The sequence below is a fragment of the Pseudophryne corroboree genome (genome assembly GCF_028390025.1).
Source record: "Pseudophryne corroboree isolate aPseCor3 chromosome 6 unlocalized genomic scaffold, aPseCor3.hap2 SUPER_6_unloc_1, whole genome shotgun sequence".
In the NCBI taxonomy this organism is placed as follows: Eukaryota; Metazoa; Chordata; class Amphibia; order Anura; family Myobatrachidae; genus Pseudophryne; species Pseudophryne corroboree.
This window is the reverse complement of record NW_026967602.1, coordinates 1,726,992-1,751,758: the sequence shown is the minus strand read 5'-3', so window position 1 is coordinate 1,751,758 and position 24,767 is coordinate 1,726,992. Positions and strand designations below refer to the sequence as shown.

At 47.1% G+C, this 24,767-nt stretch overlaps 1 protein-coding gene across 1 annotated transcript in view; it reads left to right on the top strand.

Annotated features, from left to right (window-relative positions):
* The window catches only part of TMEM95 (transmembrane protein 95), a 167,720-nt gene that overhangs the window by 119,514 nt on the left and 23,439 nt on the right, over positions 1 to 24,767 (top strand). Inside the window, exon 5 of the mRNA XM_063950424.1 lies at positions 6,886 to 6,906. Coding sequence (XP_063806494.1) covers positions 6,886 to 6,906 — 21 coding nt within the window. The remainder of the gene's footprint in view (positions 1 to 6,885; positions 6,907 to 24,767) is intronic.

Below are 24,767 nucleotides of genomic sequence, written 5' to 3'. Positions count from 1 at the left end.
CCCAATTATGCCCATTCTGTCCCTATGGGAGATGGGCCTAAGATATGTGTGTAGCAGTGTGCACGCAGCTTCGGAGGAAGCATATTCAGAGGACTAGGGGCATATTCATCATCCTATAATTGTCCCAATTTCTACACTCTCCAGGGGATGTAGAAATTGTGACATTTCTCAAACTCCGAAAAAAAAATAAGAATTTACTTACCGATAATTCTATTTCTCGTAGTCCGTAGTGGATGCTGGGCACTCCGTAAGGACCATGGGGAATAGCGGCTCCGCAGGAGACTGGGCACAAAAGTAAAAGCTTTAGGACTACCTGGTGTGCACTGGCTCCTCCCCCTATGACCCTCCTCCAAGCCTCAGTTAGGATACTGTGCCCGGACGAGCGTACACAATAAGGAAGGATTTTGAATCCCGGGTAAGACTCATACCAGCCACACCAATCACACCGTACAACCTGTGATCTGTACCCAGTTAACAGCATGATAACAGAGGAGCCTCTGAAAAGATGGCTCACAACAATAATAACCCGATTTTTGTAACAATAACTATGTACAAGTATTGCAGACAATCCGCACTTGGGATGGGCGCCCAGCATCCACTACGGACTACGAGAAATAGAATTATCGGTAAGTAAATTCTTATTTTCTCTGACGTCCTAGTGGATGCTGGGAACTCCGTAAGGACCATGGGGATTATACCAAAGCTCCCAAACGGGCGGGAGAGTGCGGATGACTCTGCAGCACCGAATGAGAGAACTCAAGGTCCTCCTCAGCCAGGGTATCAAATTTGTAGAATTTAGCAAACGTGTTTGCCCCTGACCAAGTAGCTGCTCGGCAAAGTTGTAAAGCCGAGACCCCTCGGGCAGCCGCCCAAGATGAGCCCACCTTCCTTGTGGAATGGGCTTTTCCAGATTTTGGCTGTGGCAGGCCTGCCACAGAATGTGCAAGCTGAATTCTACTACAAATCCAACGAGCAATAGTCTGCTTAGAAGCAGGAGCACCCAGCTTGTTGGGTGCATACAGGATAAACAGCGAGTCAGATTTCCTGACTCCAGCCGTCCTGGAAACATATATTTTCAGGGCCCTGACTACGTCCAGCAACTTGGAGTCCTCCAAGTCCCTAGTAGCCGCAGGTACCACAATAGGCTGGTTCAAGTGAAACGCTGAAACCACCTTAGGGAGAAATTGAGGACGAGTCCTCAATTCTGCCCTGTCCGTATGAAAAATTAGGTAAGGGCTTTTATAGGATAAAGCCGCCAATTCTGAGACACGCCTGGCTGAAGCCAGGGCTAACAGCATTACCACTTTCCAAGTGAGATATTTTAAGTCCACAGTGGAGAGTGGTTCAAACCAATGTGATTTTAGGAACCCCAAAACTACATTGAGATCCCAAGGTGCCACTGGAGGCACAAAAGGAGGCTGTATATGCAGTACCCCCTTGACAAACGTCTGAACTTCAGGAACTGAAGCCAGTTCTTTCTGGAAGAAAATCGACAGGGCCGAAATTTGAACCTTAACGGACCCTAATTTTAGGCCCATAGACACTCCTGTTTGCAGGAAATGCAGGAAACGACCCAGTTGAAATTCCTCTGTAGGGGCCTTCCTGGCCTCGCACCACGCAACATATTTACGCCAAATACGGTGATAATGCTGTACGGTTACATCCTTCCTGGCTTTGATCAGGGTAGGGATGACTTCATCCGGAATGCCTTTTTCCTTCATGATCCGGCGTTCAACCGCCATGCCGTCAAACGCAGCCGCGGTAAGTCTTGGAACAGACAGGGTCCCTGCTGGAGCAGGTCCTTTCTTAGAGGTAGAGGCCACGGGTCCTCTGTGAGCATCTCTTGAAGTTCCGGGTACCAAGTCCTTCTTGGCCAATCCGGAGCCACGAGTATAGTCCTTACTCCTCTCCTTCTTATGATTCTCAGTACCTTGGGTATGAGAGGCAGAGGAGGGAACACATACACTGACTGGTACACCCACGGTGTTACCAGAGCGTCCACAGCTATTGCCTGAGGGTCCCTTGACCTGGCGCAATACCTGTCTAGTTTTTTGTTGAGGCGGGACGCCATCATGTCCACCTTTGGTTTTTCCCAACGGTTCACAATCATGTGGAAGACTTCTGGGTGAAGTCCCCACTCCCCCGGGTGGAGGTCGTGTCTGCTGAGGAAGTCTGCTTCCCAGTTGTCCACTCCCGGAATGAACACTGCTGACAGTGCTATCACATGATTTTCCGCCCAGCGAAGAATCCTTGCAACTTCTGTCATTGCCCTCCTGCTTCTTGTGCCGCCCTGTCTGTTTACGTGGGCGACTGCCGTGATGTTGTCTGACTGGATCAGCACCGGCTGACCTTGAAGCAGAGGTCTTGCTAGGCTTAGAGCATTGTAGATGGCCCTTAGCTCCAGGATATTTATGTGAAGTAATGTCTCCAGGCTTGACCACAAGCCCTGGAAATTTCTTCCCTGTGTGACTGCTCCCCAGCCTCTCAGGCTGGCATCCGTGGTCACCAGGACCCAGTCCTGAATGCAGAATCTGCGGCCCTCTAGAAGATGAGCACTCTGCAACCACCACAGGAGAGACACCCTTGTCCTTGGTGACAAGATTATCCGCTGATGCATCTGAAGATGCGACCCGGACCATTTGTCTAGCAGATCCCACTGGAAGGTTCTTGCGTGGAATCTGCCGAATGGGATTGCTTCGTAAGAAGCCACCATCTTTCCCAGGACCCTTGTGCATTGATGCACTGAGACTTGGCCTGGTTTTAGGAGATTTCTGACTAGTTCGGATAACTCCCTGGCTTTCTCCTCCGGGAGAAACACCTTTTTCTGAACTGTGTCCAGGATCATCCCTAGGAATAGAAGTCGTGTCGTCGGGATCAGCTGTGATTTTGGAATATTGAGAATCCAACCGTGCTGGCGCAGCACTATCTGAGATAGTGCTACCCCGACTTCCAACTGTTCCCTGGATCTTGCCCTTATCAGGAGATCGTCCAAGTAAGGGATAACTAAAACTCCCTTCCTTCGAAGGAGTATCATCATTTCGGCCATTACCTTAGTAAAGACCCGGGGTGCCGTGGACAATCCAAACGGCAGCGTCTGAAACTGATAGTGACAGTTCTGTACCACAAACCTGAGGTACCCTTGGTGAGAAGGGTAAATTGGGACATGTAGGTAAGCATCTTTGATGTCCAGAGACACCATATAGTCCCCGTCTTCCAGGTTTGCAATCACTGCTCTGAGTGACTCCATCTTGAATTTGAACCTTTGTATGTAAGTGTTCAAGGATTTTAGGTTTAAAATTGGTCTCACCGAGCCGTCCGGCTTCGGTACCACAAATAGTGTGGAATAGTACCCCTTTCCCTGTTGTAGGAGGGGTACCTTGATTATCACCTGCTGGGAATACAGCTTGTGAATGGCTTCCAATACTGCCTCCCTGTCTGAGGGAGACGTCGGTAAAGCAGACTTTAGAAAACGGCGAGGGGGAGACGTCTCGAATTCCAATTTGTACCCCTGAGATACCACTTGAACGATCCAGGGGTCCACTTGCGAGTGGGCCCACTGCGCACTGAACTTCTTGAGACGGGCCCCCACCGTGCCTGAGTCTGCTTGTAAAGCCCCAGCGTCATGCTGAGGACTTTGCGGAGGCGGGAGAGGGCTTTTGTTCCTGGGAACTGGCTGTTTGATGCAGCTTTTTTCCTCTCCCTCTGCCACGGGGCAGAAATGAGGCGCCTTTTGCCCGCTTGCCCTTATGGGGCCGAAAGGACTGCGCCTGATAATACGGCGTCTTCTTAGGTTGAGAAGCTACCAGGGGTAAAAATGTGGATTTTCCAGCAGTTGCCGTGGCTACCAGGTCTGATAGACCTACCCCAAATAACTCCTTCCCCTTATAAGGCAATACTTCCATGTGCCTTTTAGAATTCGCATCACCTGACCACTGCCGCGTCCATAAACCTCTTCTTGCAGAAATGGACAGCGCGCTAACTCTTGATGCCAGTCGGCAAATATCCCTCTGTGCATCACGCATATATAGAAATGCATCCTTCAAATGCTCTATAGTCAGTAATATACTGTCCCTATCTAGGGTATCAATATTTTCAGTCAGGGAATCCGACCACGCCAGGCCCGCACTGCACATCCAGGCTGAGGCGATTGCTGGTCGCAGTATAACACCCGTGTGAGAGTATATACATTTTAGGATATTCTCCAGCTTTCTATCGGCAGGTTCCTTTAGGGCGGCCGTATCAGGAGAGGGTAGTGCTACCTGTTTTGACAAACGTGTGAGCGCTTTATCCACCCTAGGGGGTGTTTCCCAACGTGCCCTATCCTCTGGCGGGAAAGGGTACGATGCCAATAACCTTTTAGGAATTATCAGTTTTTTATCGGGGGAAACCCACGCCTCATCACACACTTCATTTAATTCCTCGGATACAGGAAAAACTACAGGCAGTTTTTTCTCACCAAACATAATACCCTTCTTAGTGGTACTTGTATTATCAGAGATATGCAATACATTTTTCATTGCTTCAATCATGTAACGTGTGGCCCTAGTGGAAGTCACGTTTGTCTCCTCATCATCGACACTGGAGTCAGTATCCGTGTCTGTGTCTGCCATTTGAGGTAACGGGCGTTTTAAAGCCCCTGATGGCGTTTGAGACCCCTGGACAGGCACAAGCTGAGTAGCCGGCTGTCTCATGTCGTCAACTGTCTGTCGTAAAGAGCTGACACTGTCACGCAATTCCTTCCATAAGCTCATCCACTCAGGTGTCGACTCCCTAGGGGGTGACAACTGTATAATAGGCAATTGCTCCGCCTCCATCTCATTTTCCTCCTCAAACATGTCGACACAATCGTACCGACACACCGCACACACACAGGGAATGCTCTGATAGAGGACAGGACCCCACTAGCCCTTTGGGGAGACAGAGGGAGAGTATGCCAGCACACACCAGAGCGCTATATATAGACAGGAATACCACTATAAAATGTGCTTTTCCCTTTATAGCTGCTGTTAGTATTAAAACTGCGCCAAATTAGTGCCCCCCCCTCTCTTTTTTACCCTTTTCTGTAGTGCAGGACTGCAGGGGAGAGTCAGGGAGACGTCCTTCCAGCGGAGCTGGGATGGAAAATGGCGCCCGTGTGCTGAGGAGATAGGCTCCGCCCCCTTCTCGGCGGCCTTTTCTCCCGCTTTTTTGGTGAGTTCTGGCAGGGGTTAAAATACATCCATATAGCCCTGGGGGTTATATGTGGTATATTTATGCCAGCCAAGGTGTTTTACATTGCTGCTCAGGGCGCCCCCCCCTAGCGCCCTGCACCCTCAGTGACCGGAGTGTGAAGTGTGCCTGAGTAACAATGGCGCACAGCTGCAGTGCTGTGCGCTACCTTGGTGAAGACAGGATGTCTTCTGCCGCCGATTTTCCGGACCTCTTCTTGCTTCTGGCTCTGTAAGGGGGCCGGCGGCGCGGCTCTGGGACCGGACTCCGAGGCTGGGCCTGTGTTCGGTCCCTCTGGAGCTAATGGTGTCCAGTAGCCTAAGAAGCCCAATCCACTCTGCAAGCAGGTGAGTTCGCTTCTTCTCCCCTTAGTCCAGGCATTCCCAACCACGGTCCTCAAGGCACACCAACAGTGCAGGTTTTAGTGATATCCAGGCTGCAGCACAGATGGTTAAATCAAAATAACTGAGCTACTAATTAAGTCACCTGTGCTGAAGCCTGGATATCACTAAAACCTGCACTGTTAGTGTGCCTTGAGGACCGTGGTTGGGAATGCCTGCCTTAGTCCCTCGATGCAGTGAGCCTGTTGCCAGCAGGTCTCACTGAAAATAAAAAACCTAAAACTAAACTTTCACTAAGAAGCTCAGGAGAGCCCCTAGTGTGCACCCTTCTCGGCCGGGCACAAAAATCTAACTGTGGCTTGGAGGAGGGTCATAGGGGGAGGAGCCAGTGCACACCAGGTAGTCCTAAAGCTTTTACTTTTGTGCCCAGTCTCCTGCGGAGCCGCTATTCCCCATGGTCCTTACGGAGTTCCCAGCATCCACTAGGACGTCAGAGAAATGTATTTTCAGACTTTGAAAGAGAAACAGCCCCCGAATCTCCAGGGGAAAATTATCATTTCCCGGAGAAACTGACGTCTCAAAAAGACCAGTTTTTCGGGAAAGTGATCATTTTCTTGTGGGTGTATAATGAATACTTAAAGAAATGTGGGAGAATACAATGAGAATTGAAAACGAAAACTTCTCATTGCACAATTTTTTCATGATGAATAATATGGCCCTCATTCCGAGTTGTTCGCTCGGTATTTTTCATCGCATCGCAATGAAAATCCGCTTAGTACGCATGCGCAATGTTCGCACTGCGACTGCGCCAAGTAACTTTGCTATGTAGAAAGTAATTTTACTCACGGCTTTTTCATCGCTCCGGCGATCGTAATGTGATTGACAGGAAATGGGTGTTACTGGGCGGAAACACGGCGTTTCAGGGGCGTGTGGCTGAAAACGCTACCGTTTCCGGAAAAAACGCAGGAGTGGCCGGAGAAACGGTGGGAGTGCCTGGGCGAACGCTGGGTGTGTTTGTGACGTCAAACAGGAACGACAAGCACTGAACTGATCGCACAGGCAGAGTAAGTCTGAAGCTACTCTGAAACTGCTAAGTAGTTAGTAATCGCAATATTGCGAATACATCGGTCGCAATTTTAAGAAGCTAAGATTCACTCCCAGTAGGCGGCGGCTTAGCGTGTGTAACTCTGCTAAATTCGCCTTGCGACCGATCAACTCGGAATGAGGGCCTATGTCTCTAGTCATAGACGTCACCTCTGGCCATGTCATTGTCTCCTACTCCTACAGCTAGTACTGTCATTATCTCACTAATGTTCCTCTCTCTGTCTCCCCACAGCTCTGTGCCCACCACTCTGCAGTAAGTACAGACCCCGTCCTGTACACACGCTGGACTATGTACCCACCAACAGCCGCTACTGGGGCAACTGGCAACAGGAGGTGTAACCCTAGCAACAAGTCACTTCCTCACACTTAGCAGCCAGTCATATACTAGCCCTACCCCCTAGAAACCAGACACATCCTCACACTTAGCAACCAGTCAAATACTAGCCCTACCCCCTAGTTACCAGTCACATCCTCACACTTAGCAACCAGTCATATACTAGCCCTACCCCCTAGTTACCAGTCACATCCTCACACTTAGCAACCAGTCATATACTAGCCCTACCCCCTAGTTACCAGTCACATCCTCACACTTAGCAGCCAGTCATATACTAGCCCTACCCCCTAGTTACCAGTCACATCCTCACACTTAGCAACCAGTCATATACTAGCCCTACCCCCTAGTTACCAGTCACATCCTCACACTTAGCAACCAGTCATATACTAGCCCTACCCCCTAGTTACCAGTCACTTCCTCACACTTAGCAACCAGTCATATACTAGCCCTACCCCCTAGTTACCAGTCACATCCTCACACTTAGCAACCAGTCATATACTAGCCCTACCTCCTAGTTACCAGTCTCATCCTCACACTTAGCAACCTGTCATATACTAGCCCTACCCCCTAGTTACCAGTCACATCCTCACACTTAGCAACCAGTCATATACTAGCCCTACCCCCTAGTTACCAGTCACTTCCTCACACTTAGCAACCTGTCATATACTAGCCCTACCCCCTAGTTACCAGTCACATCCTCACACTTAGCAACCAGTCATATACTAGCCCTACCCCCTAGTTACCAGTCACTTCCTCACACTTAGCAACCAGTCATATACTAGCCCTACCCCTCTAGTTACCAGTCACATCCTCACACTTAGCAGCCAGTCATATACTAGCCCTACCCCCTAGAAACCAGTAACATCCTCACACTTAGCAACCAGTCATATACTAGCCCTACCCCCTAGTTACCAGTCACATCCTTATACTTAGCAACCAGTCATATACTAGCCCTACCCCCTAGTTACAAGTCACATCCTCACACTTAGCAACCAGTCATACACTAGCCCTACCCCCTAGTTACCAGTCACATCCTCACACTTAGCAACCAGTCATATACTAGCCCTACCCCCTAGTTACCAGTCACATCCTCACACTTAGCAACCAGTCATATACTTGCCCTACCCCCCTAGTTACCAGTCACTTCCTCACACTTAGCAACCAGTCATATACTAGCCCAACCCCCCTAGTTACCAGTCACTTCCTCACACTTAGCAACCAGTCATATACTAGCCTTACCCCCTAGTAACCAGTCACTTCCTCACACTTAGCAACCAGTCATATAGTATACTAGCCCTACCCTCTAGTTACCAGTCACATCCTCACACTTAGCAACCAGTCATATACTAGCCCTACCCCCTAGTTACCAGTCACTTCCTCACACTTAGCAACCAGTCATATACTAGCCCTACCCCCCTAGTTACAAGTCACATCCTCACACTTAGCAACCAGTCATATACTAGCCCTACCCCCCTAGTTACCAGTCACTTCCTCACACTTAGCAACCAGTCATATACTAGCCTTACCCCCTAGTAACCAGTCACTTCCTCACACTTAGCAACCAGTCATATAGTATACTAACCCTACCCTCTAGTTACCAGTCACATCCTCACACTTAGCAACCAGTCATATACTAGCCCTACCCCCTAGTTACCAGTCACTTCCTCACACTTAGCAACCAGTCATATACTAGCCTTACCCCCTAGTAACCAGTCACATCCTCACACTTAGCAATAGCAACCAGTCATATACTAGCCCTACCCCCTAGTTACCAGTCATATCCTCACACTTAGCAACCAGTCATATACTAGCCCTACCCCCTAGTTACCAGTCACTTCCTCACACTTAGCAACCAGTCATATACTAGTCCTACCCCCTAGTAACCAGTCACATCCTCACACTTAGCAACCAGTCATATACTAGCCCTACTCCCTAGTAACCAGTCACATCCTCACACTTAGCAACCTTTCATATACTAGCCCTACCCCCTAGTTACCAGTCACATCCTCACACTTAGCAACCAGTCATATACTAGCCCTACTCCCTAGTTACCAGTCACATCCTCACACTTAGCAACCTTTCATATACTAGCCCTACCCCCTAGTTACCAGTCACATCCTCACACTTAGCAACCAGTCATATACTAGCCCTACCCCCTAGTTACCAGTCACATCCTCACACTTAGCAACCAGTCATATACTAGCCCTACCCCCTACTTACCAGTCACATCCTCACACTTAGCAACCAGTCATATACTAGCCCCACCCCCTAGTTTCTAGTCACATCCTCTCACTTAGCAACCAGTCATACAATAGCCCTACCCCCTAGTTACCAGTCACATCCTCTTTCTTAGCAACCAGTCATATACTAGCCCACCTCCCTAGTAACCAGTCACTTCCTCACACGTAGCAACCAGTCATATACTAGCTTTAACCCTCTAGTAACCAGTCACTTCCTCACACTTAGCAACCAGTCATATAGTAGCCTTACCCCTAGTTACCAGTCTCATCCTCACACTTAGCAACCAGTCATACACTAGCCCTACCCCCTAGTTACCAGTCACATACTTATTCTTAGCAACCAGTCATATACTAGCCCTACCCCCTAGTAATGAGTCTCTTCCTCACACTTAGCAACTAGTCATATACTAGCCCTACCCCTAGTTACCAGTCACATCCTCACACTTAGCAACCAGTCATACACTAGCCCTACCCCCTAGTTACCAGTCACATACTTATTCTTAGCAACCAGTCATATACTAGCCCTACCCCTAGTTACCAGTCACTTCCTCACACTTAGCAACTAGTCATATACTAGCCGTACCCCCTAGTTACCAGTCACTTCCTCACACTTAGCAACCAGTCATATACTAGCCCTACCCCCTAGTTACCAGTCACTTCCTCACACTTAGCAACCAGTCATATACTAGCCCTACCCCCTAGTAATGAGTCACTATCTCACACTTAGCAACCAGTCATATACTAGCCCTACCCCCTAGTAAGGAGTCACTATCTCACACTTAGCAACCAGTCATATACTAGCCCTACCCCCTAGTTACCAGTCACATCCTCGCACTTAGCAACCAGTCATATACTAGCCCTACCCATTAGTCACCAGTCACATCCTCACACTTAGCAACCAGTCATACACTAGACCTACCCCCTAGTTACCAGTCACATCCTCACACTTAGCAACCAGTCATATTCTAGCCCTACCCCCTAGTTACCAGTCACATCCTCACTCTTAGCAATCAGTCATACACTAGCCCTACCCCCTAGTTACCAGTCACATCCTCACTCTTAGCAACCAGTCATATACTAGCCCTACCCCCTAGTTACCAGTCACATCCTCACTCGTAGCAATCAGTCATACGCTAGCCCTACCCCTTAGTTACCAGTCATATCCTCACACTTAGCAACCAGTCATATACTAGCCCTACCCCTTAGTTACCAGTCATATCCTATCACTTAGCAACCAGTCATATACTAGCCCTACCCCCTAGTTACCAGTCACTTCCTCACACTTAGCAACCAGTCATATACTAGCCTTACCCCCTAGCTACCAGTCACATCCTCACACTTAGCAACCAGTCATATACTAGCCCTACCCCCTAGTAACCAGTCACATCCTCACACTTAGCAACCAGTCATATACTAGCCCTACCCTCTAGTTACCAGTCACATCCTCACACTTAGCAACCAGTCATATACTAGCCCTACCCCCTAGTAACCAGTCACATCCTCACACTTAGCAACCAGTCATATACTAGCCTTACCCCCTAGCTACCAGTCACATCCTCACACTTAGCAACCAGTCATATACTAGCCCTACCCCCTAGTAACCAGTCACATCCTCACACTTAGCAACCAGTCATATACTAGCCCTACCCTCTAGTTACCAGTCACATCCTCACACTTAGCAACCAGTCATATACTAGCCCTACCCCCTAGTAACCAGTCACATCCTCACACTTAGCAACCAGTCATATACTAGCCCTACCCCCTAGTTACCAGTCACATCCTCACACTTAGCAACCAGTCATATACTAGCCCTACCCCCTAGTTACCAGTCACATCCTCACACTTAGCAACCTGTCATATACTAGCCCTACCCCCTAGTTACCAGTTACATCCTCACACTTAGCAACCAATCATATACTAGCCCTACCCCCTAGTTACCAGTCACATCCTCACACTTAGCAACCAGTCATATACTAGCCCTACTCCCTAGTTACCAGTCACATCCTCACACTTAGCAACCTTTCATATACTAGCCCTACCCCCTAGTTACCAGTCACATCCTCACACTTAGCAACCAGTCATATACTAGCCCCACCCGCTAGTTTCTAGTCACATCCTCTCACTTAGCAACCAGTCATACAATAGCCCTACCCCCTAGTTACCAGTCACATCCTCTTTCTTAGCAACCAGTCATATACTAGCCCACCTCCCTAGTAACCAGTCACTTCCTCACACGTAGCAACCAGTCATATACTAGCTTTACCCCTCTAGTAACCAGTCACTTCCTCACACTTAGCAACCAGTCATATAGTAGCCTTACCCCTAGTTACCAGTCTCATCCTCACACTTAGCAACCAGTCATACACTAGCCCTACCCCCTAGTTACCAGTCACATACTTATTCTTAGCAACCAGTCATATACTAGCCCTACCCCCTAGTAATGAGTCTCTTCCTCACACTTAGCAACTAGTCATATACTAGCCCTACACCTAGTTACCAGTCACATCCTCACACTTAGCAACCAGTCATACACTAGCCCTACCCCCTAGTTACCAGTCACATACTTATTCTTAGCAACCAGTCATATACTAGCCCTACCCCTAGTTACCAGTCACTTCCTCACACTTAGCAACTAGTCATATACTAGCCGTACCCCCTAGTTACCAGTCACTTCCTCACACTTAGCAACCAGTCATATACTAGCCCTACCCCCTAGTTACCAGTCACTTCCTCACACTTAGCAACCAGTCATATACTAGCCCTACCCCCTAGTAATGAGTCACTATCTCACACTTAGCAACCAGTCATATACTAGCCCTACCCCCTAGTAATGAGTCACTATCTCACACTTAGCAACCAGTCATATACTAGCCCTACCCCCTAGTTACCAGTCACATCCTCGCACTTAGCAACCAGTCATATACTAGCCCTACCCATTAGTCACCAGTCACATCCTCACACTTAGCAACCAGTCATACACTAGACCTACCCCCTAGTTACCAGTCACATCCTCACACTTAGCAACCAGTCATATTCTAGCCCTACCCCCTAGTTACCAGTCACATCCTCACTCTTAGCAATCAGTCATACACTAGCCCTACCCCCTAGTTACCAGTCACATCCTCACTCTTAGCAACCAGTCATATACTAGCCCTACCCCCTAGTTACCAGTCACATCCTCACTCGTAGCAATCAGTCATACGCTAGCCCTACCCCTTAGTTACCAGTCATATCCTCACACTTAGCAACCAGTCATATACTAGCCCTACCCCTTAGTTACCAGTCATATCCTATCACTTAGCAACCAGTCATATACTAGCCCTACCCCCTAGTTACCAGTCACTTCCTCACACTTAGCAACCAGTCATATACTAGCCTTACCCCCTAGCTACCAGTCACATCCTCACACTTAGCAACCAGTCATATACTAGCCCTACCCCCTAGTAACCAGTCACATCCTCACACTTAGCAACCAGTCATATACTAGCCCTACCCTCTAGTTACCAGTCACATCCTCACACTTAGCAACCAGTCATATACTAGCCCTACCCCCTAGTAACCAGTCACATCCTCACACTTAGCAACCAGTCATATACTAGCCTTACCCCTTAGCTACCAGTCACATCCTCACACTTAGCAACCAGTCATATACTAGCCCTACCCCCTAGTAACCAGTCACATCCTCACACTTAGCAACCAGTCATATACTAGCCCTACCCTCTAGTTACCAGTCACATCCTCACACTTAGCAACCAGTCATATACTAGCCCTACCCCCTAGTAACCAGTCACATCCTCACACTTAGCAACCAGTCATATACTAGCCCTACCCCCTAGTTACCAGTCACATCCTCACACTTAGCAACCAGTCATATACTAGCCCTACCCCCTAGTTACCAGTCACATCCTCACACTTAGCAACCTGTCATATACTAGCCCTACCCCCTAGTTACCAGTTACATCCTCACACTTAGCAACCAATCATATACTAGCCCTACCCCCTAGTTACCAGTCACATCCTCACACTTAGCAACCAGTCATATACTAGCCCTACTCCCTAGTTACCAGTCACATCCTCACACTTAGCAACCTTTCATATACTAGCCCTACCCCCTAGTTACCAGTCACATCCTGAAAGGATTGCCCCTATATTCTTTAACCCTCGATGTGATGGCCTCTCAGACGTCTGTGAGTGTAAACCTTTAGCCACAAGGAACATGCACAACACAAGCAGTAAAGATTCACACTGTTTATTGTTCGTTTAACAAAAGTATATAAAAGAAAGGATTTAGGGCGTGTATATCCCAAGTCAATAACTAATTGGACAGAACACAAAAAGGGGCTAACATAACATGATTGGCTAGGAACTGCCGCAGTGGAAGGATATGCATATATGGGCAAGTTTGTATTTCAAATAGGGAGGTTGTTCACACGGTATAAAAAAGATAAGAGACAAGGACAGTAGCAAGGAATGTGCTGGAACATTAAGTTCTATAACACAAGCAATTCTATGACATTGAAGCAGAGACGAGCTTTAACCCTTTCAATCCCCTCTTAGAATCATTATTGTTATACTATATGATTCTTGCAAAGCTTACGTCTTTCTGCGCGCCAATGGCGCAATTTTTAGCCTGAGCGGGAGTTGCAGTAATTGTTGGGCATTTTAAGAAGGGTTAATCGTTGAGTTAATGATGTTCCGTGTTCATCCTTTTCATCTAAGGCTTCAGCGGGCTTATAGCCCCATGGGGTACCTGTGTTCCAGGCAGCCGCGGACCATGAGCTGCAATCATTTCCCCAGTTATGGCCTGTAACGCAAATATAAGGTACCTCGGGGCTTAGGTTGTCTGTGGTGTCAGCGCGGATCTGGTAGTCAACAGACTTTTGGACAGCAGCTAGTTGGGGGAATTGGAAATAATCTAGTATGTAGGTTGCGGTGTATGTGGTGGAAGAGTTATACCATAGTGTCAGTTTCCCTTATTCTGAGTTATATCAACCTCAGTCATTGAGAGGGGAAAATGGGCCAGTAGGGCTATCAAGATAGTCCCCAGGGTAAAGATAGGGGGCATTTTCTTCATCCTCCTCTGGTCTTCTGTCTTCGCTAGGTGGGAGGTCAGGGCTGTCCGCCCCGGTTCGTACCTCACTGGAATCACTTGCTTCCCTCTCTAGGTCTGGTCTAGGAACCTTTTTTACTCGGGATGCATGGATCCAGGTAGGACTTTCCTCTGTCAGGACTGCTGTTCGGGTAACTGCTACGACCTCTGTCTCTGGACCATAGGTGAAGTCTCCTGGGCTCTTGTTCCTGGGGAGCACCTTCACCACGACTCTGTCTCCGACTTTAAAGGGGTGTGTAGGTTCCTGTGGATTCAAAGGGTTTTTACAAACAACCTCATGTTCAATTTCATTCAGTTTTGTTATCAGGGACCTGACATACTCTTCTCTGATGAGTTCTAGATCTCCTTCCTGTATTACCAATGGTTTCTTAGCCCAGGGTGTGGGGAAGGGTCTACCCATTAGTATTTCAAAGGGTTCAAAGGGTGAGTATCCTAGAGTTTTCTGTGGGGTCATTCTGATTTCTGCTAGGATAATGGGAAGGACCTGCTTCCACTTGTGGAAGGTACCTCCTGTGGCCTTCCTTAGTTTGTCTTTGAGGGTCCTATTCATTCTTCCTACGACCCCTGAACTCTGCAGGTGGTACCGAGCTTTTACTAAGGCCTGTGTGATTTTGGCTGTAAAGGCTGAGCCTTTATCACTATTTATTTGCAGGGGGCACCCCCATCTAGGGATGATTTTCTGTGTTAGGATTCTTGCTACTGTCTTGGCATCCTCTGACTTAGTTAGGAATACTTCTGGCCAGCGGGAGAACATATCTACAATGACCAGGGCATATTCTTGTTTACCTGTACCAGGGATATGGGTAAAATCAATTTGTAAGTGTGTAAAAGGGGTGGTGGGGTATTCAAGATGCTGGTGTTTAGCTTTATTAGGGTTGTTAGGGTTGTTCCTGAGGCAAGTGATGCATCTGCTAACATACTGGTCCACAAGTGATTTGGCATTAGTAACATAAAAATCATTGGTTAGTAGGAGGAGTGTTGTGGCTTTACTATGGTGACTAACACCATGGCACTGGGCAACGAGCAAAGGGGCACTGGACTGGGGTATACAGGGTTTCCCCTCTTTGCAGATTAATCCTGATTTAGGATTTTTTCTGCAGAATTGGGTAAGTCCAGTCGGAGAGATCAGTATTAGTCGCAGCAGCTTGAAGTTGAGTGAGCAGATGGACGTTGTCAAGGGAGGGACATGCTCTAGTGAGTGCAATGAGTTCTGCAGCTTGCGCGGACTGATAAGGTATTGGCAGGGTTTCCAACACAGTGTCAGGGAGGGTGACAATGGCATAGCCAGCCTGGTATGTATTGTCATTGGGCCTACTACAGGAGCCGTCAACAAAAACAATGTCTGCGCCTGGTATGGGAACGGGAGACATGTCAAGTCTGGGAGAAGTTTCAGCTTCAATGGAAGCAGCACAGTCATGTAGGTCGGGTGGTTCATCCTCGGGACCTTTCAAGCCTAAAAGGGCATTGAGAATGGGTGCAGGGCCAGAAGAACTAGCAGTGTACTTAATGGTAAGGGTAGGGTTACTCAAAAGGAGTACTTCATATCCACTAAGGCGTTGTGCTGACATGTGCTGTGTGTGCAAGCCTTTAAGTATTGCCAGGACATCATGTGTGGTGTGGAGTACTGTGATGTGGCCTAAAGTGAGGGTAGTGGCCATTTCTGCAACCATTGCACAGGCTGCCAAAGCCCTGAGGCAGGCAGGCATACCTTGCACAGACACTGGCATGACTTTGGGAAAAAAAATGCCACGGGGCGCAACTTCCCTCCATGAAACTGTGTGAGCACCCCCGCCATGGTTTTACAATTGTCCCTTGCATATAGATGGAAAGGTAGTACATAATTGGGGAGGCCAAGTGCCGGACTTTTCATCAACATACATTTTAAACTTTCATATGCAGTTAACATTTCTTGTGACCATTGTACAGTTTTAGGTTTGTCCTTCAGTGTGGCTTGTCTCAAAATGTTATCATAATAAGAGCAATCAGAAATCCACTGTCTGCAGTAATTTACCATACCCAGGAAGGACAGTAGTTCCTTCTGGGTAGTTGGGGTGACCAGGCCCAATACAGACTGTATGCGTTGTGGACTGATTTTCCTCTCTCCCTGAGTGAGCACAAAACCTAAGTAATCAACATGCTTTTTACATCATTGCATTTTTGTTTTGGACACCTTGTGTCCACATTCACAAAGCCAGTTTAGTAATGAAACACCATCCTCTCGGCAGGCCTCCTCAGTTTGACTACAGAGCAGCAGATCATCTGCATACTGTAGCAGGACTGAACCATGGTGAGGTTGCCAGGGCCCCAATGTGGCCTGGAGACAACAGGTGCGTCAGTAATCTGCACCAGGTAAGTTGTTTACCCTCAAAAGAAAAGGCAAAAAGTAATTGTGTCTGTGAATCTACAGGTATGCTGAAAAAAGGCATTCTTCAAATCAATTACAGAGAAGAACGCAGCATCTGCAGGGATTGCAGAAATGAGTGAGTTTACATCTGGAACAATTGGTGCAATTGGGACAATTAACTGATTGATCGCTCTGAGATTCTGTACAAATCTTATACTGCCATCAGCTTTGGCAACAGGGTTCACAGGAGTACAGTATGGTGATACAATATGTCTGAGAATACCCTGTTGTAAGAATTGCTGTATCATGGGGCGGAGACCTTCTATCTTTTCTGGTGAGAGGGGATACTGCATAGGTCAGAACACAAAACACTGGTTGTTGCACCGCTGTCCACTAAAAAGGGAATTTTACTTCCATTTATAATAAGTGGCAGCAGAGGTGAATCTTTACTATGACGGGTGAGTTGAATAAAGGCTGGGATACCCTCCTCCGGGCCCCGTCAGTGCGCGGGGTCTTTGGAATCTTCCCTGACTGCGGGGTTGGTTCTGTCTGTCAAAGCGTCCGGAGTTCTGATAGTTATGAGTGGGCGCAGGTTTCTTTACATCAAAACACCCTGCAGCCTCTTTCTCATACAGATGGTTTTTTTTTTTTTTTCAAAATCTATCGTACTATCAGAAGTCCAGGAAGAGACGTTAGACGTTTTGCTTAACAGAAACTATGACAGAAGGTTGTTAATGAAGGTGGAAATGAGTAAGCTTTCTGAGTTAAGCAAAGGTAAGCCAGCGTCATCTGTCCAGCAGTCCTTAAACCTTTTCCAAAACTCAGTAACAGACTCCAAAGGTTTCTGTTTACAAGCTACAGCGACAGGCAAAAAAGCACAGGCAAAGGAGCACGGGTTTTAAAGACTTCCTTCATATGTGTATCGCTGCGTCCTTTGCAAGCTTTGCGCAAATAAGATATACAGCCATCGAGGGTAATAGTGGGCTTGGGACAGTGTTTTACTATTATCTAAACTCTGGGTTACTGGTGCGTTAGGGATAGAGCTAGTGGACGCACCCTCCAGCAGTGGAGTTGGAGGCGATCCCATCTGGTGTGAAAGGGTTACTGCTGCCAAGAGATCTGTGTCTCCGAGCGCAGGATACATTGGAATGCAAGGGGGAGGCGAGAGGGATTTCAAAGACTTACAGTTTCTCACTTCTTCGCTTCTGTGCTGTTGGGAACTGACATTTTTAATCCTCCATATAGAAAGGGTAATTACTGCCTTCCCGTAGGAATGGGTCCTGTCCTGCTTTCTCTGTCCATCCCGCTAAATTATCCACCCATGGGTTAACTAAGTAATACTCTGAGGTAGAGTTGCGGGCGACATACATCTTGCATGTCTCACCAGGGAGGGGCGGGGGATATGTAGTTTTTTTTACTCTGACTAGAGCCCATTGTCAGACAGTAATATAAATCAACAGTACAACTTTAAAAGAAAATATCTAAAATTTACAACACTCTACTATACATGCATCAGCTAACCAGTTAATTAGTCATTGACAATATCACAATATTATCTGTATAGTGAGAACATGAAATCTTTTGACGTGTACGATACTTACCATTCGTACAAGATGTCAGAAAAATACAGCGTTTTAAACAGGAAGCAGGAAAAGTGTTTGAGTAAAGATATCTGGCAGACGAAAACTTACCAGCCGTCTGATCAAATATAAGAACTTATCTCACTACAAACATACAAGAATATATAGACGATCAAATCGAGGTATTCTCTACGTTACGTATAGACTCCCAGGTCTATTTTAAGTATCCCAGATACTAACGTCACGTTATGTATAGACTCCCAGGTCTATTTTAAGTATCCCAGATACTAACGTCTTTGGAGAGTTGCGCTTGGACCCCTGGTCCCTTCTCAGACGTATCTTTAAGTCCCAGACATTAAAGATGTTTGGTCACGTGTTCCCAGAACACTGACACGGATTCAGCTTCAGTGTATGACCGCAATCCCGTATGGCAAAGACAGACAATAAATTCTCTATCTTACCATTCAGGGACGATCACTGAATCGCGGACGGAGCCCCCACTTGAAAGGATTGCCCCTATATTCTTTAACCCTCGATGTGATGGCCTCTCAGACGTCTGTGAGTGTAAACCTTTAGCCACAAGGAACATGCACAACACAAGCAGTAAAGATTCACACTGTTTATTGTTCGTTTAACAAAAGTATATAAAAGAAAGGATTTAGGGCGTGTATATCCCAAGTCAATAACTAATTGGACAGAACACAAAAAGGGGCTAACATAACATGATTGGCTAGGAACTGCCGCAGTGGAAGGATATGCATATATGGGCAAGTTTGTATTTCAAATAGGGAGGTTGTTCACACGGTATAAAAAAGATAAGAGACAAGGACAGTAGCAAGGAATGTGCTGGAACATTAAGTTCTATAACACAAGCAATTCTATGACATTGAAGCAGAGACGAGCTTTAACCCTTTCACATCCTCACACTTAGCAACCAGTCATATACTAGCCCTACTCCCTAGTTACCAGTCACATCCTCACACTTAGCAACCTTTCATATACTAGCCCTTCCTCCTAGTTGCCAGTCACATCCTCACACTTAGCAACCAGTCATATACTAGCCCTACCCCCTAGTTACCAGTCACATCCTCACACTTAGCAACCAGTCATATACTAGCCCTACCCCCTAGTTACCAGTCACGTCCTTATACTTAGCAACCAGTCATATACTAGCCCTACCCCCTAGTTACCAGTCACATCCTCACACTTAGCAACCAGTCATATACTAGCCCTACCTCCCAGTAACCAGTCACATCCTCACACTTAGCAACCAGTCATATACTAGCCCTACCCCCTAGTAACCAGTCACGTCCTTATACTTAGCAACCAGTCATATACTAGCCCTACCCCCTAGTTACTAGTCACATTCTCACACTTAGCAACCAGTCATATACTAGCCCTACCCCCTAGTTACCAGTCACATCCTCACACTTAGCAACCAGTCATATACTAGCCCTACCCTCTAGTTACCAGTCACATCCTCACACTTAGCAACCAGTCATATACTAGCCCTACCCCCTAGTAACCAGTCACATCCTCACACTTAGCAACCAGTCATATACTAGCCTTACCCCCTAGCTACCAGTCACATCCTCACACTTAGCAACCAGTCATATACTAGCCCTACCCCCTAGTAACCAGTCACATCCTCACACTTAGCAACCAGTCATATACTAGCCCTACCTTCTAGTTACCAGTCACATCCTCACACTTAGCAACCAGTCATATACTAGCCCTACCCCCTAGTAACCAGTCACATCCTCACACTTAGCAACCAGTCATATACTAGCCCTACCCTCTAGTTACCAGTCACATCCTCACACTTAGCAACCAGTCATATACTAGCCCTACCCCCTAGTTACCAGTCACATCCTCACACTTAGCAACCAGTCATATACTAGCCCTACCCCCTAGTTACCAGTCTCATCCTCACACTTAGCAACCAATCATATACTAGCCCTACCCCCTAGTCACCAGTCACATCCTCACACTTAGCAACCAGTCATATACTAGCCCTACTCCCTAGTAACCAGTCACATCCTCACACTTAGCAACCTTTCATATACTAGCCCTACCCCCTAGTTACCAGTCACATCCTCACACTTAGCAACCAGTCATATACTAGCCCTACTCCCTAGTTACCAGTCACATCCTCACACTTAGCAACCTTTCATATACTAGCCCTACCACCTAGTTACCAGTCACATCCTCACACTTAGCAACCAGTCATATACTAGCCCTACCCCCTAGTTACCAGTCACATCCTCACACTTAGCAACCAGTAATATACTAGCCCTACTCCCTAGTTACCAGTCACATCCTCACATTTAGCAACCTTTCATATACTAGCCCTACCCCCTAGTTACCAGTCACATCCTCACACTTAGCAACCAGTCATATACTAGCTCTACTCCCTAGTTACCAGTCACATCCTCACACTTAGCAACCTTTCATATACTAGCCCTACCTCCTAGTTGCCAGTCACATCCTCACACTTAGCAACCAGACATATACTAGCCCTACCCCCTAGTTACCAGTCACATCCTCACACTTAGCAACCAGTCATATACTAGCCCTACCCCCTAGTTACCAGTCACGTCCTTATACTTAACAACCAGTCATATACTAGCCCTACTCCCTAGTTACAAGTCACATCCTCACACTTAGCAACCAGTCATATACTAGCCCTACTCCCTAGTTACCAGTCACATCCTCACACTTAGCAACCTTTCATATACTAGCCCTACCCCCTAGTTACCAGTCACATCCTCACACTTAGCAACCAGTCATATACTAGCCCTACGCCCTAGTTACCAGTCACATCCTCACACTTAGCAACCAGTCATATACTAGCCCTACTCCCTAGTTACCAGTCACATCCTCACATTTAGCAACCTTTCATATACTAGCCCTACCCCCTAGTTACCAGTCACATCCTCACACTTAGCAACCAGTCATATACTAGCTCTACTCCCTAGTTACCTGTCACATCCTCACACTTAGCAACCTTTCATATACTAGCCGTACCTCCTAGTTGCCAGTCACATCCTCACACTTAGCAACCAGTCATATACTAGCCCTACCCCCTAGTTACCAGTCACATCCTCACACTTAGCAACCAGTCATATACTAGCCCTACCCCCTAGTTACCAGTCACGTCCTTATACTTAGCAACCAGTCATATACTAGCCCTACTCCCTAGTTACCAGTCACATCCTCACACTTAGCAACCTTTCATATACTAGCCCTACCCCCTAGTTACCAGTCACATCCTCACACTTAGCAACCAGTCATATACTAGCCCTACCCCCTAGTTACCAGTCACATCCTCACACTTAGCAACCAGTCATATACTAGCCCTACTCCCTACTTACCAGTCACATCCTCACATTTAGCAACCTTTCATATACTAGCCCTACCCCCTAGTTACCAGTCACATCCTCACACTTAGCAACCAGTCATATACTAGCTCTACTCCCTAGTTACCTGTCACATCCTCACACTTAGCAACCTTTCATATACTAGCCGTACCTCCTAGTTGCCAGTCACATCCTCACACTTAGCAACCAGTCATATACTAGCCCTACCCCCTAGTTACCAGTCACATCCTCACACTTAGCAACCAGTCATATACTAGCCCTACCCCCTAGTTACCAGTCACGTCCTTATACTTAGCAACCAGTCATATACTAGCCCTACTCCCTAGTTACCAGTCACATCCTCACACTTAGCAACCTTTCATATACTAGCCCTACCTCCTAGTTGCCAGTCACATCCTCACACTTAGCAACCAGTCATATACTAGCCCTACCCCCTAGTTACCAGTCACATCCTCACACTTAGCAACCAGTCATATACTAGCTCTACTCCCTAGTTACCAGTCTTATCCTCACACTTAGCAACCAATCATATACTAGCCCTACCCCCTAGTCACCAGTCACATCCTCACACTTAGCAACCAGTCATATACTAGCCCTACTCCCTAGTAACCAGTCACATCCTCACACTTAGCAACCTTTCATATACTAGCCCTACCCCCTAGTTACCAGTCACATCCTCACACTTAGCAACCAGTCATATACTAGCCCTACTCCCTAGTTACCAGTCACATCCTCACACTTAGCAACCTTTCATATACTAGCCCTACCCCCTAGTTACCAGTCACATCCTCACACTTAGCAACCAGTCATATACTAGCCCTACCCCCTAGTTACCAGTCACATCCTCACACTTAGCAACCAGTAATATACTAGCCCTACTCCCTAGTTACCAGTCACATCCTCACATTTAGCAACCTTTCATATACTAGCCCTACCCCCTAGTTATCAGTCACGTCCTTATACTTAGCAACCAGTCATATACTAGCCCTACTCCCTAGTTACCAGTCACATCCTCACACTTAGCAACCAGTCATATACTAGCCCTACTCCCTAGTTACCAGTCACATCCTCACACTTAGCAACCTTTCATATACTAGCCCTACCCCCTAGTTACCAGTCACATCCTCACACTTAGCAACCAGTCATATACTAGCCCTACCCCCTAGTTACCAGTCACATCCTCACATTTAGCAACCAGTCATATACTAGCCCTACTCCCTAGTTACCAGTCACATCCTCACATTTAGCAACCTTTCATATACTAGCCCTACCCCCTAGTTACCAGTCACATCCTCACACTTAGCAACCAGTCATATACTAGCTCTACTCCCTAGTTACCAGTCTTATCCTCACACTTAGCAACCAATCATATACTAGCCCTACCCCCTAGTCACCAGTCACATCCTCACACTTAGCAACCAGTCATATACTAGCCCTACTCCCTAGTAACCAGTCACATCCTCACACTTAGCAACCTTTCATATACTAGCCCTACCCCCTAGTTACCAGTCACATCCTCACACTTAGCAACCAGTCATATACTAGCCCTACTCCCTAGTTACCAGTCACATCCTCACACTTAGCAACCTTTCATATACTAGCCCTACCCCCTAGTTACCAGTCACATCCTCACACTTAGCAACCAGTCATATACTAGCCCTACCCCCTAGTTACCAGTCACATCCTCACACTTAGCAACCAGTAATATACTAGCCCTACTCCCTAGTTACCAGTCACATCCTCACATTTAGCAACCTTTCATATACTAGCCCTACCCCCTAGTTACCAGTCACGTCCTTATACTTAGCAACCAGTCATATACTAGCCCTACTCCCTAGTTACCAGTCACATCCTCACACTTAGCAACCAGTCATATACTAGCCCTACTCCCTAGTTACCAGTCACTTCCTCACACTTAGCAACCAGTTATATATACTAGCCCTACCCCCTAGTTACAAGTCACATCTTCACACTTAGCAACCAGTCATATACTAGCCCTACCCCCTAATTACCAGTCACGTCCTTATACTTAGCAACCAGTCATATACTAGCCCTACCCCCTAGTTACAAGTCACATCCTCACACTTAGCAACCAGTCATATACTAGCCCTACCCCTAGTTACCAGTCACTTCCTCACACTTAGCAACCAGTCATATACTAGCCCTACCCCCTATTTACCAGTCACATCCTCACACTTACCAACCAGTCATATACTAGCCCTACCCCCTAGTTACCAGTCACATCCTCACACTTAGCAACCAGTCATATACTAGCCCTACCTCCTAGTTGCCAGTCACATCCTCACACTTAGCAACCAGTCATATACTAGCCCTACCCTCTAGTTACCAGTCACATCCTCACACTTAGCAACCAGTCATATACTAGCCCTTCCCCCTAGTTACCAGTCACATCCTCACACTTAGCAACCAGTCATATACTAGCCCTACCTCCTAGTTACCAGTCACATCCTCACACTTACATACCCTCCAACATTTTACACACAAAAATCGGTACAAATTAGAAAAAGGGGCGTGGCTCCGGGTAAAGGGGCGTGGTCACGCCCCTTTTCCTATACTTTCAATGGAAGTTTGGAGAGCCAAAAATAGGTACAGACCATAAAAAAAAGGTACTGTACCTATTAAAAAGGTACAGTTGGAGGGTATGCACTTAGCAACCAGTCATATACTAGCCCTTCCCCCTAGTTACCAGTCACATCCTCACACTTAGCAACCAGTCATATACTAGCCCTTCCCCCTAGTTACCAGTCACATCCTCACACTTACCAACCAGTCATATACTAGCCCTTCCCCCTAGTTACCAGTCACATACTCACACTTAGCAACCAGTCATATACTAGCCCTACCCCCTAGTTAGCAGTCACATCCTCACACTTAGCAACCAGTCATATACTAGCCCTACCTCCTAGTTGCCAGTCACATCCTCACACTTAGCAACCAGTCATATACTAGCCCTACCCTCTAGTTACCAGTCACATCCTCACACTTAGCAACCAGTCATATACTAGCCCCACCCCCTAGTTTCTAGTCACATCCTCTCACTTAGCAACCAGTCATACAATAGCCCTACCCCCTAGTTACCAGTCACATCCTCTTTCTTAGCAACCA